The 14,604-nt window shown below is 33.5% G+C and overlaps 1 protein-coding gene and 1 long non-coding RNA gene across 2 annotated transcripts in view; both read left to right on the forward strand.

Moving 5' to 3' along the window:
* The window catches only part of LOC139781699 (uncharacterized), a 36,682-nt gene extending 26,671 nt beyond the window's left edge, over nt 1-10,011 (forward strand). The window contains exons 3-5 of the mRNA XM_071720580.1: nt 4,745-4,873; nt 4,993-5,126; nt 9,613-10,011. Coding sequence (XP_071576681.1) covers nt 4,745-4,873; nt 4,993-5,126; nt 9,613-9,829 — 480 coding nt within the window. The 3' untranslated portion in view covers nt 9,830-10,011. The remainder of the gene's footprint in view (nt 1-4,744; nt 4,874-4,992; nt 5,127-9,612) is intronic.
* LOC139781701 (uncharacterized) lies at nt 5,135-6,368 on the forward strand. Its single transcript, XR_011720641.1, has 2 exons — nt 5,135-5,955; nt 6,027-6,368. It is a non-coding gene; the product is annotated as an uncharacterized lncRNA (long non-coding RNA).
* Nucleotides 10,012-14,604: the final 4,593 nt, after the last annotated feature.

A 14,604-nucleotide genomic window follows, 5' to 3' on the forward strand; every position in this document is an offset into this window, starting at 1 on the left:
TCGGAAGAAACGAGTGGACGAATTATTTCAAGGAGCTATTGGAATATACGGATAAGGAGAAGATACAACTGAACAGAAAAGGAATAAGTGAAGAAAGAGAAGAGACCGAACAGCCAAAACTACAGTTGAACGAGGAAGAAATAGAAAAGGCTATCAGAAGAATGAAGAAGAATAAGGCCACAGGTATCGATGGAATACCAATGGAAGCCTGGATGTATGGAGGCGACTCAGTTAAGAGGAAGTTGGTGGACCTGCTGAAACACATCTGGAGAGAAGGAGAGCTACCTGGAGACTGGAAAACGTCAATCATAGTCTTGTTACACAAAAGGGGAGATGAGGAAAAGGTAGAAAATTACAGAGGAATCTCGCTTCTGTGCTCTGCGTATAAGATATATGCGGAGGTCCTCAGATGCCGTCTGAAGAGGGAGGTGGATCTGAAGGGTCTGCTTCCAGAGACCCAGGCGGGTTTCAGAGGTGGGAGAGCAACGGTGGATAACATCTTTGTCCTGGATCACCTGGTCCAAAGAGAAGACAAGAAGGGAAAGAAAGACAAATTGTATGCCTTATTTGTAGACCTAAAAGCGGCATTTGATAAGGTGGAAAGAGAGCAATTATGGAAGATCTTGAGGGAGAAGGAAATAGATGAAGAACTTATAAGGAGAATAGAAGCAATATATGATGGGTTGCATTACTGAGGTTGCAGTAAGAACAAAAGAGGGCCTGACGGAGAAATTCAGGATAACAAAAGGAGTCAGACAGGGTTGTGTAATGAGTCCACTCCTATTTAATTTGTATATAGCGGACATTATAGAAAAGAGCTAGAGGAAAGAAAGATAGGAGGTGTAAAGCTAGAAAACGATAGAGTATGGTCGCTAGAATATGCGGACGATATGGTGTTCGTAGCAAAGAATAGAACAGCAATGTTAGACATGATGGACACAATAAAGAGGTTTCTAAAACGGAGGAAAATGATATTATGTACCAATAAAACAAAGATGTTAGTGTTTAACAAAGAAAGTAGGGAGAAGAAAGAGAAATGGAAATGGGGAGAAAAGGAGATAGAAGAGGTTAGGACTTTTAAATATTTAGATTTCGCGTTTAATAATAGAGGGAATTGCAAAGACCACATTAAGGAATTAGCTAGGAAAGGTAGGATTGCGGTAAATAGGACGTGGGGTCTAGGAGAATGGAAAGATGATTTCATAAGGAGAGGGAGTTTATTTAAATACCTAGTCCAGAGTGTGATGTATGGGGTGGAAATTTGGGGATGGGAAGAAAAAAAGGACTTGGAAAAAGTTATCCTAGATTACGCAAGATGGGTTTTTGATTTAAAGTTCTGTACCCCAAGATACCTAATGTCAAGGGAACTGGGGTTGAGAAAGCTTAGGATAGGATGGGGAGGAAGGGCAATGGGATATGAGGAAAAGATTAGGGAAATGGATGAGAACAGATGGGTCAAGAAATGTTGGATAGAGAAAGAGAAAAACAAATGGAAAGACAGATATGGTAGAGAGAGAGAAAAGTACTATAATAGAAACGTGGGGGGTGGAAGCAGTTGAGTTGTTAAGGAGAGAAGGGAGGAACTTAGGGGAAGAGATTAAATTAAGAGACTGGGAGATACAGAGACAAGTGGAGAAGAATAATATAATAAAGTCGAAGTATAACAGGAAGTATAAAGAGTTAGAGAGAGATGGAAAAGACCGGAATATCTAAGAATGGCAAACATAGATAAACAGATTGAAGGGGATAGTATCAGATCTTTGATAAATCTGAGATGTGGTAACATGGAATCGGAGAACATGTACTGGTGGGGGGAAGAGAAAAAAATGTGTCTTCTGCAAGGAAGGAAGGGATAATTTGAAGCACTATGTAGAGGAGTGCAGCAGTATAAAGAACCGGTTTATAGAACTAGGGAGGGATAACAGGAAAAGAATAGATAGACTATGGAATGATAAATTAGATACAACCAAAGAAAGAATATTAAGGAAATTATATACGGATAGGAAAAAGATAGAAGCGGAGATGAGAAAAGATAGGTGAGAGCAGTAGTGATAAATAATGACGAGTTTAGCGTGAGGAAGATCCTGTCAAAATTTCGTTAATTCTGGTGTGGTTGACTGGCGATGTGCGGATGGATGAATGTGTTAAGGGGATCCTGCAGTGACAGGCGAACTTCCTCGATGTCGATAATGTCAACCTTTCTAATTTTGTTTTCCCTATATCTGTCTTTGTCTAACGAAATGACATCTGTCCTTGTTTGATTGCTCGCCATCTCTCGCAAGTTTCGGCAACTACTGTTGCTGCTCTTCTTGTCATTTTGCATCCGTATTTGCATTACTAAAATAATTTTTCGATGGATCTTTTTTTGTACGCATTGAATCTTACTTTTACTTGCACGATATTATTCCTACATGTTTTCCCAAGGGCAGATGATAAACATTATGTATGTATAAACTGCAGAATTTTTGTTTTAAGCAAATATTGTCGTCAGGTGACAGCTGTATGTGCCCAAATAAGTAATATTTTTAATTTTTTGGGGTTTTTGATATAAAATCGCGTTTGTTACCCTAGATTTTTGTGCGGACTTTAATTCTGTAAAAGATTTTTGCAATTCTATAAAGCCAATTAAAAGATCCATCGAAAAACGATAATGTCGGTAAATCATACGGCTGCAGGATCCCCTTAAGGAACCTATTGTAAACCAAGTCCAGCCGAGTAACTTGGCAGTAGCCAAAGTTAAATAAATATTATTATTTATTATTAATATTCTTCAAAAACTGATAAAATTGAGTTACAAGCGCCGCTATATTGGATCCGCCATTATAATTTTTTCAAATTTGACTCCAGATTTATAGTCATCGACCCAAAAAACATGAGTGTATCAAGTTTAATGCAAATTCGTTGAAAATTGGCAGAGTTGTTTATGGTGGTCATATATGAGTCATTACCAGTTGTGGCACGGATTTCTTTCGCCCATATATGAGTTACCAGTGAACTGGTTAAGCCCTAAGAAATTTACCAATCACAGTCGAATGTGAGAAAAATAATCGACTGTGATTGGTCAATTTTTTAAAAACTTATACGGCTTAAATAAGCGGTTGCGGCCTGCATAAATCAGTTTTTAGAGCAGCTGCTCGAAGTGTCGTCCCCCATGCCCCCATGATCTTTGGATATAATAGCGCCGAACCATGGATCGGCGAACTCTGGCGAACACGTTGAGATCGTTCTTGATTTCACCTTGTTCAGAACCTTTTGCCGCTGACATTCTTGATGTCATAGCGATGTAACAATGCGTTTCCGACCCCGGATCCATTTGCAAAAAATGATCCTTATGGTTCTCCGATAATCTCGGAAAGTTTGTCGGTTGAATTTCCGAACACCCTGTATACAGTGTGCCATTTTATTTGCCCCAGCCAAATATCTCGAAAAATATGGAAGATACAGAAAAACGTTTCAGACAAAAGTTGTTTGGTTTGAAGAAGGACATATGATTTCGATGTGAGTCATGTTGTAAATGTCATCGTTTTAAAGAAATTTTAAAGGCGACTAATTTTTTAAATGGAATTTGATTTTTTCTTTGAGATAAAAGTTGTAGATCTCTTCGAGTCTTCAAAACACTATAATAAAGTTCTCTTTTGTTAAGAATTTCCTGAAATATTTTAAATTTTGTCATGATATTTTTAATATAAATTATAAAATATCTCGTAAAATATTCACTTTTCGATGACTTTATCTTGATACTTTTATACATAGAATAATGAAAGGAAGCGAATAATAGATAATAATAATTTTTACACCGAAAGTATATTCGTAATTCGCCAACGATATAATAAACATTAGACGTTCATTTCATCGAAATAATATTAATTATAAAATAAATTTAATAATTTAAAAATGAGATGCTTATATATATATATATATATATATATATATAAGTATCAAAGATTATTAACGTCTTGACGATCAATCGGACCAAAAACAATGGTCGAATCGTCACGATGATTATTTGCCAATTGTAGTCGATGAAATGAACGTTTAATAATTTTTACATTTGCAATTTTGCAAAATTGAATGCGTCTACAAAATCCAATCAAATTTGTTTAAAAAATTTTGGTTTTTTACAATCGATTTTTTTATTATTTAATGTATAAAAGTATCAAGGTAAAGTCATCAAAAAGTGAATACTTTTCGAGATATTTTATGTTAAAAATATTACGACAAAATTTTAAATGTCTCAGAAAATTCTTAACAAAAGAGAGCTTTATTATAGTATTTTGAAAACGTCTTGATGAGATCTATAACCGTTATTTCAAGGAAAAAATCAAGTTTTATTTAAAAAATTAATCGTCTTTAAAATTTCTTCAAAACGACGACATCTACGACATAACTCACATCGGAATCATATGTCTCCCTTCAAACCAAACAACTTTTGTCTGAAACGTTTTTCCGTATCTTCCATATTTTTCGAGATATTTGCCTAGGGCATTTAAAATAGCACTCTGCATATACATATAGGATAGCTTCTATTGTTAGTGGATATAGTTATTGTAATATTTACTAACAGTTGGTTGATTGATATATGTATAATTGAATCCTTATTAGGTCTGGCGATTACACACATTGTGTCCTTGAGCTTCTTTGCATTCGGTGATATCCATCATTTTTTTGCGCTTGGTCTTTGGGTTTAGACGCTGATGTTTAATCCCTATTGAAAACTGAGTTAATTCAAAATTGATTTTTTTAGAAAAACAAAGGGCAGGAGAGTTCTAGTGAGGAAGAGGACGATGAGGAACCTAAAACGAGTGGAGCTAATAGGTCAAAGAATAGCGCTACAGATAGCGACAGTGAGTCGGAATCAGAATCGGAAACAGAGGTATGTATGTGTGTGCGTGCGTGAGATTAAAAAAGATCTTTTCTGCACAGTTACATATTTTATAAATAAAGTGTTACATGTTTTAATTTTTCATTAATTATTACTCTGTTCTTCTGCAGGGAGGAAAGGCAAAAGGTGTAGAAAATTTAATTCAAGTAGAAAATCCAAACAGGGTACAAAAAAAAACTAAAAAATTGTCTCAATTGAATCAGTCATTAGACACTGCAAAACCAGAATTGTCTCGAAGAGAACGGTACGTGTGCAATTGTTTTGATTGTAATCCATAATTTTTTAATAAAATAGTATAAGGACCTTCGAAATTGAAATAAGGGAAGTAAAGGCTATAAGGGGTCAGACGCAGATCTCCGTGCGTAACATCAGAATTACTGATTTATTGGTTGTTGTAATTTACATCAATTTACGTACGTTATACGTACGTTTCGGCTCAACTTTGAGCCATCTTCAGCGGTATAAATTAAAATAAATTAAACGTTCTCCATACTACATTGGTGAGCTTACTGATTCAAAGTTTCAGAAACTATGTTGGAAAAATAGACCAATTTATCCATATCTGTAAAAGTTGTTACATTAATGCTGCGATATTAATAACTAAAAGAAGAAAACCTTAAAAAAAAACTCACCAATTAATCTAAAAAACGTGGAATTCAAAGCCATACACAAAATGAATATAAATTTTGGTAGATAAAACTACTCTCTACGAAGAGACTTAACGATCTTGTCGACACGACACACAACAATGATGTGATTAGATATTGCAAGAAGAGACAAGTCGTAGGTCAAAACAACGGTGAAGAAAAATAAACTACCCGTTATCATTTATCTTTAACACAATTAATACCAGACTCAAATCTCTGATTAATAAATGTACTCGTAAACAGAACGAACTTCCACCTACGATTGAAGAGGAACAACGAACTTGGTTTACGGTTCCATATGTCTCGAATATTTCTGAGGAATTTAAAAGGGTTGTTAAAGATCAAAATGTTAACTTGTCTTTTTACAGTTTGAACAAACTTAAGAAATTTATTAAAGTACAAAGGATATTCTCTTTAGACTGATTGGTGAGTATTTTTTAAGGTTTTCTTCTTTTAGTTATATTAATATCGCAGCATTAATGTAACAACTTTTATAGATATGGATCTATTGGTCTGTTTTTCCAACATAGTTTCTGAAACTTCGAATCAGTAAGCTCACCAATGTAGTATGGAGAACGTTTAATTTATTTTAATTTATACCGCTGAAGATGGCTCAAAGTTGAGCCGAAACGTACGTATAACGGATTGATGTAAATCACAACAACCAATAAATCAGTAATTCTGATGTTACGAACGGAGATCTGCGTCTGACCCTTATAGCCTTTACTTCCCTTATTTCATAATTTTTTAATAATATATTTTGAAGATACACTGCTGGCTAAAAGGCCATTAATTGAAAATGTCTGCTATATGAAATATAAAATCAAACTTGTGCATTATTATAAGTGCATTATTATATGTGTATAATTACATGTATAAGTTTATCTTCAGAACTAATGAAATGATTCCGCATAGCATCTGAAAACAAACTTAAAATTACGATCTTAAATATAAGATTCGACTATGAATACTGTTCTGGTAGTGGCCTTACTACTTATTGGCCAAGATTACGCAATAGGTTAAGTTCGTTTACACGTTTTCAAACTTAGGTTAGCTATAAGAACATACAGCCGCTAATCAAGCCCGGTCTACAATGAGTTGTATCGTAAGTCGTAAGTCATAAGTGAATCGACCAATCAACGTAGAGTGTTGGTAAGATAACAACTCAGCAGTCGTTCTACTGAACGCGACCGTGGTCACAACCGCGTCCCTGTCGTAAGTCGGTGTCATACATATTGGCCAAATGCCAATATTTATGACACCGACTTAAGCCATAATCACACTACGGGTTGCGGGCTCGGTTGCGGTTGAGGTTACGGTTGAGTGTTGGAAACTAACCAATCAGAACGAAGCAGTTCGTCAACTGCTTCGTTCTGATTGGTTAGTTTCCAACACTCAACCGTAAAGGCCATTGCACGTAACAAAGTTTTAGTCGTAATCGTAAGGCCGTAAGAAAATAGACCAATCACACTCGATTATTCTTCGAGCTCAAGGAGAATAATCAACTGTGATTGGTCTATTTTCTTACGGCCTTACGATTATGACTAAAACTTTGTTACGTGCAATGGCCTTAACCTCAACCGCAACCGAGCCCGCAACCCGTAGTGTGATTACGGCTTAAGTCGGTGTCATAAATATTGGCATTTGGCCAATATGTATGACCACTGTTACACGTCGGGTTTAATAACATCGGTAGTTCTTAGGCTGGCAAATCACAGCTATTCCCTTCTTCTGAAGAATGAGTGTGATTGGCTAGTCTAAGAACTACCGATGTTATTAAACCCGATTAACGGCGCCGTGTAACAGCGGTCTATGGCCGGTATTCATAATCAGATCTTATTTCAAGACCGTCTTAAGTAATATCTTAAGATGCTAATACGGCTCTGTGATTGGTTAATGACATCTTAAGATTGTACTTAAGATGGTCTTAAATATAAGAACCGACTATGAATACCGGCCTATGACACCGACTTACGACAGGGATACGACGCGGTTGTGACCACGGTCGCGTTCAGTAGAACGACTGCTGAGTTGTCATCTTACCAACACTCTACGTTGATTGGTCGATTCACTTATGACTTACGATTTACGATACAACTCATTGTAGACCGGGCTTTATTGCTGCTGCTTGCATGATAATAGGTTTGTTCTTCTTAAGTTGCTGCATAATTAAAAACGATTAAATGAAAGAGTGATAATGTATCTTCAAGAAGCAAAATATACTAGTTAGGCCAGTCATATTAGACTAATTTCAGGGGTTAACCTTCCAATTAATCTTCCCAGGTTGCAACCACCATGAATCGCTTTGATTTGAGGTGCTATAATTGGGATTTATTTTGCTTCGCGAAATTAATGGGGAATAAAAAGTTATTAACAATATTATAAATAAAAAACGCGATTTTTTTTATTTTTTCTCAAATATCTCGAAAACTAAGCAAAATAGGGTACTTAACAAACTATACGTACCTTTTTTGTAGAGCGTAAAATTATCTGCAATAATGATCTGAACAACATTTATCGTCAAGTCAGTCGTTTAGCTTGCACGCGCCGTCAAACTCCGAAGCTCGGATCCCGAAAATCCTCGATTTCGTCGTTTTTTTATGTTGCACCGGTGATTTTTTCCGTCATTTAAAATGGAATTAAAAATCTACAAAAAAATCACATCATCTGAGAACTACAAAGAATACTTTTCATGGTACAACCGATTTTTTAGACCCTTTTTGTTTAGTTTGTAGCTATGTAAGCAAAAAAATTTTGACTTTTTGGAATAATCTTTGTTTTTCGCAGTTTTCAGGCCTTAGAATTCATTTGAGACAAATTTTATTATATGCATTTTGTTGTGGACGAAATTTGCAACAAAAAAGGACCCTTGTATTTTTCTCGTACGACGAACGCTGATTTTTTTATTGACGCGCAAAGTTATCCAATATTGCACACAGGTCGGCTAACGCTTGTTTTACACTGAAATAATTATTTTCCATTAAAATTCACGTGATTTTTCGCATTATTTTGAATCATATTGCAAAGCCGTTTTCAACACATCGTCTCATTTTTACTTATTTATTAACAAATTGTTTATTTAACCATGAAAAGTATTCTTTGTAGTTCTCAGATAATGTGATTTTTGGGGGATTTTTAATTCCATTTTAAATGACGGAGTTTGAAGGCGCGTGCAAGCTAAACGACTGACTTGACGATAAATGTTCAGATCATTATTGTAGATAATTTTACGCTCTATAAAAAAAGTACGTATAGTTTGTTACTCTATCTTGCTTAGTTTTCGAGATATTTGAGAAAAAATGGAAAAAATCGCGTTTTTTATTTATAATATTGTTAATAACTTTTTATTCCCTCTTAATTTCGCGAAGCAAAATAAATTCCACTTATAGCACCTCAAATCAAAGCGATTCATGGTGGTTGCATGCAACCTGGGAAGATTAATTGGAAGGTTCAATGTCTAATATGACTGGCCTAATTATAAACAATTTTGAACTGTTGCATTGACTTCAAATAAATGTTAGAGTAGCATATTTAAAAGATATATGTTGTGTAATGTTTTCAAAATATTGTAACATTAAAACAAATTATATTACGAAATAATATTTAAAAAATATCTATATATTATTAAAAATATTATTAAATATCACTAAAAAACGTTAAAAAGATAAATGTTACTTTAATGCTTGCTTACTGGGGTTATAATTTTTTCTAGATAGATGAAAAATTCTTCCATCTATCTTCTAAGATAAATTCATAGCTCAGTTTTATGAAAGAAGCTTTATAACCGTAATCCTTTTTTTTTTTAAATTAAACAATGCTATGTTATAACCATAATTGTGCTAAATATAATATATGTATAATATACATATATTTACTGTCAAATTAAGAAAAAAAATTGAGTACGACATGACTTGGACAGAGCAGTGTTTCATTGGAACACATTTAAATTTTATGTAGTCTCTTTTGAGTTGGCAGTGTATATCCGTATCTTGTAATGTATATCATATGCAGTGTATATCATATCTTGTATCACTTGTCTCGTCCTCATTATTGATACAAAATTTATGTAATTTTAAAATTCAGAGAACAACTGGAAAAACAAAAAGCCTATGCAAATTATCAAAAATTACACGCGGCCGGTAAAACAGATGAAGCTCGAGCGGATCTGGCGCGATTAGCTATAATTAAGCAACAACGAGAGGAGGCTGCGAAACGACGGGAGGAAGAGAAGAAACAAAAGGAGATGGCACAACAGAAGAAAACCGAGCTAACGCAGAAGGCGCTCGGGAAAAAGTCCTAGAACGTTTCGATGAAATTACATGACTAATTGATCGCTACAATATTAATCCGGAGATTGTTCCGATTCTCAATCTCAATGAAATTTGGTAAATCGGCCCACATGTTTGCTATATGCGTTTTATGATATATTAATATCATTGTTTATATAAATACAATGAATTAAATGCAGCCTTCATAAGTGTCTGTCAGTTTTATTAATTAACCTGCTGAGCAAATCGTATTTGAATTTTAGATATTATTTACAATGAGGTGAATAGTTTTTCAATATACAATGGATTAGTCTATATTCTTCTATATAATTTTTAACTTATTGAGATATAGGTTCTCGAAACGGGTTATTATTGGTTGCATCTAGCTCACTGACAAGGGGAGGGCGCAAGGACCGGGAAATGGATTTGAACAAAACTTATTTCTACAATAGCCCTTTACTAGCACTAAAACATAATAAAGTGCGCGCAATATCTGGAATGAAAAATGCAATTTAATCATTGCCTTCAAATTGTATATAACATTTTAAAGCAATAAGTATAATAACTATTATTCGATAATAATAGTTATTATTATATAGAAGTTAATTAAAAACATTTTTTAAAGATAAAGTAAGCATTTCCCTTTATTTCATTTTTTATTTCTTGTTAGAATTATTAAATTTATCTAAATAAAAAAGTTTTACTTAAATTTAACTTTTTTAATCTTATTTCTGCTGAAAGGGTAAAAAATTGCAAAAAGGACGGAAATTGAACGCAAGCCGGCAGCGTAGTAGTCAAGCGTTTTTTAACGAGAATAATTTTTATTCCTATAAATATAATAAAATTATAGTAATATCTACATTTGTAGTTCCTGCCTTAATCTAGCTTAACCTACTTTATCAATTATGTATAAGTTGAACTTTTGGACATCTCTGGTACTTTTTACTTGAATCTCGCATTATATGTATATCTATCCTATGAGATATAAGTTGTAGGAAAAACATAGAAAAATCTATTTGTCAAATGAAAGTCAAGCGTCATAGCTGTAGCACTGCGTTACTTCGACGGAAATCTCTGTTAGCAAACCGGTTAACATGTGTCGCCTATTTTTCAAGATCATTTTTCTCGAAAATGGCTGAGCGCTGTGCGCTAGCACTTCTTATATTTTAGTGCTAATGAAAGACTATTATAGAAATAAGTTTTATTCAAATTCGTTTCCCGGTACTTGCGTCCTCCCTTTGTAAGCAGCCCTTTGTTAGCGCTCAGTAAGTGGCTTTTCGTATGCTAGATGTATGGTCACAGTTTTCAATTGTGTCATTTATTATGACATATCACTTGATATAAGAATATTAATAAGTAAATATTAAAAAAGATATATTTTGTGTGATACATTGCTCGAAATAGTATCATATATAATAATGGATAGACAAATGCAAATAGGATTTATAAATACACATAATTATAAGATATTTTATATATAAATTAAATTACAGTCAATTTTTATACGGTATTTATGTGGTATTTTTATATTTAAAGAAATTAAATAGATATAATTAAATTAAAATTTTCATTTTTATATTTGATTAAATCACATTATATGTCATGTACAGTAGGAATTAAAAATAAGTAGTTAGTACTAAAATGTTATAAATTAAAATTTTATTTAATGAAGTAACACAATAGTAGTAATGTAATTAACGCATATATTTTAAAGATATCAAAACAGATAAATAGAATCAACTAATGTTTCTAAAACATATTGGTCAATCTTACTCTATTCCTCGAATAAAGCCGTTCTGTATTTTTTAAGATTTTTCTTTGATTTTGGTATTCTATGATCTAATTCATCCTATAGAGCACTTATGGGATGAATTAGATCGTAAAATTAAAGAGAAAGAAATCTTAAAAGATACAGAACGACTTTATTTGAGGAATGGAGTAAGATTAATCAATATGTTTTAGAAATTAGTTGATTCTATGCCACAGTGTTTAGAGGCTGTGATAAAAGCAAAGGAAGGTCCAACACGTTACTAACTATAAATTATTTACGTTATATAATTTTTGAAGGTTGTTTCGTCACATGACTACTTATTTAGGAAAAGTGATCAAATTATATAATTAAACCGTAATAAGATAAAATGCAATTTTTTTGTTAATATAAAGTATATTATTTATTTATTTTATGTTATCTTTAAAATATATACGTTACAGTACTATTATTGTGTTACTTCATTAAATAAATTTTTAATTTATAACATTTTAGTACTGACTACTTATTTTTGATTCCTACTGTAAATACATTTCATTAAACAGTACACTTATTATCACTTATATGTTTTTAAAAATGTACATTGTTTCTATTGTTAATGCCTTTGAATATTTGAAACTCTGATAATATACCAATGAAATAATCGCAATTTATTACTCTTCTACTAACTTTATTTTGTTTTTGAGAGAGTGCGCCAGAGTTCTGTTCGACGCTGCAATGCTTGCATTGAATATGGAGGTCGCCAATTCGACCTTTTGTAAATTCAGTTTTACTACGTTTACGCGAGCGTTACTTCTGTAGTAATTTACGATAATTTCTTCACGTAAACGGGATTTTCCTTCGCGTAAACGGGATTTTGTAGTAACTTAAGATAATTTACTCCGCGTAAACGAGTGAATTATCGTAAGTTACTACAAAAGTAACGCTCGCGTAAACGTAGTATTTGTAAGCTAATGTAATCCTTAACAAAACCTTAATAAAAACAAAATAAGTAGTGGAAGAGTAGCAAATTGCAATTATTTCATTGGTATATTATCCAAGTTTCATACATTCAAAAGCCTGTACTGATTCAGGATTATTTCAAAGAACATATACTACGTTTACGCGAGCGTTACTTCTGCAGTAACTTACGATAATTCCTTCGCGTATATATATAAACGGGATTTTCCTTCACGTAAACGGATTTTGTAGTAACTTACGATAATTTGCTCCGCGTAAACGAGTGACACAGAACCTGGAAGGAAGTTCCAGGTTCGAACCCTGGCTGAGGTAATATTTTTTGCAATGATTTCTTTACAGTTATTTAGATGCATATAGCATCAAAAATTAAATCGAATCGATTTAATTAGGTGAAGGGGGAGGATTTTACTACTCTAACTGGAGCTGTATTTCAAGTCTGACAAATCTAGTCGGTACGCAGTCAAAGGTTGGTAAATATGTAAAATAAAAATATAAATAAAACTTTCGCGCATCATTTACCGCGCCTGGTTCTTAGTTAGCCCGGTTTCTATATTTATCCGGATTTCCATTGGAACCTATACTTCGAATTCCAAATTAATAAATTCCTATAGGAATTTGCACATTGCTTCCTCACCATTGTTAAGTGTGCAAATTAAGAATTTGCACGTTGCTTCATCAACATTTGATTTCGCTCACTCATAAAGCTTCTTCTATGAGGAAGCTCTTGTATTTTATTTGATGCATAATAATTGGTATTTATTAATTTGGCTTCCTCATGGAGGAAGAATAGAACTCCGGTTAAGGATGTTCTCTTGTTATAATCCCTCTCAAAAGTTCCGCGCGCCGGGCGAGAGAGACTGCTGTACGCAGTGCCTCTCTGGAGAGGGAAACTTTTTGCTATGGTTGTACGCGCACACATAGCGACGCTCTATCTGTATACGCGACACTAGCTTACGTCGAAGAGAGCATGCGCAGTATTGCTGTCGCCGCCGCCGTCGTGTTGACTCGCGTCATATGCGAGCGAGAAATTGCAGACTTTGGATTAAAATTACTCAGTAACGGTGAGGCTAGGCTTCCTTGATCTTTTTTAAAATATTTGTAATATTAATGTGCGCCACATACTCGTTTTTTGACGAAATCTGTAGAAAATTCCGTCTACAATCAATGAAAACGTTACTTTTGTGAAGCCTCAGTATAGGGGTTACGTGTTAAATAATGAAACTTTGAAGCTTTATATCTCTAATTCGGTGAGGCTGTGACTTCTAAAAATTAAACATGTTATGGATAGTGCTGCCATCAAGCTATACACTAAGGGAATCTGTAGAAACGTGAAAATCAAGAGAACGTCCTTAATACTTTCCGAGATATGGCCGATCAAAGTTACAATATCGAACAAAAAAGAAATTTTTGTCACACAGCTGTCATAATTCGAATTTATCGATAAAAAAATGTTTAAACCCAGAAATAGCTTTCCTAATTTATGTAGTTAAGCCTTGAATTTTTGGAGATTTTTCATTCAATGCTAAAGTATTGATATTGAATTTTACAACTAACCAGAGCAACTGGCGAATTCCCGATCGTGCGATTTCGGGCGCCACTCATGCCTAAGCTATTAATTTTACAAGAGAAATGCCCTCCTCCCGGATCTTTTTATAGGAAATTTAATTCTCTACAAAATTGTCTTTGTGCAATTTTGCTGTATTTCGAACGGTTTTCGCAGCGTTTCGAGTAAAAGGTCGAAAGGGGCCAATTTTTTATAATTTTTATTTTATTTTATATACGATACAGACACAGAAGAAAATGTAAATATATTGTAAATAATTGATTTCTTCATTATTACAATAATTTGAATATTGAAACTATTTTGTACTATATGCTTTCTAATTACTTATATGTAATTACCAACAATATATTAATAACAAAGAATAAATTAAGGGAGTATTTTGATTTGAAAGGTCGTGAAAATAAGTAGTTTTCATGAATTTTTTGTAGGAAACGGAGAAAGCGAATAACGTTAAACTTTTCATGTTCTTTTAACTTTATTTTGAGAATATATTTTTATATTTTAAGTAACAAAAA

Source organism: Temnothorax nylanderi, unplaced genomic scaffold (genome assembly GCF_030848795.1).
Source record: "Temnothorax nylanderi isolate EJ_2023f unplaced genomic scaffold, tnyl_v1.0 TNYL_tig0355_pilon, whole genome shotgun sequence".
Taxonomy (NCBI): domain Eukaryota; kingdom Metazoa; phylum Arthropoda; class Insecta; order Hymenoptera; family Formicidae; genus Temnothorax; species Temnothorax nylanderi.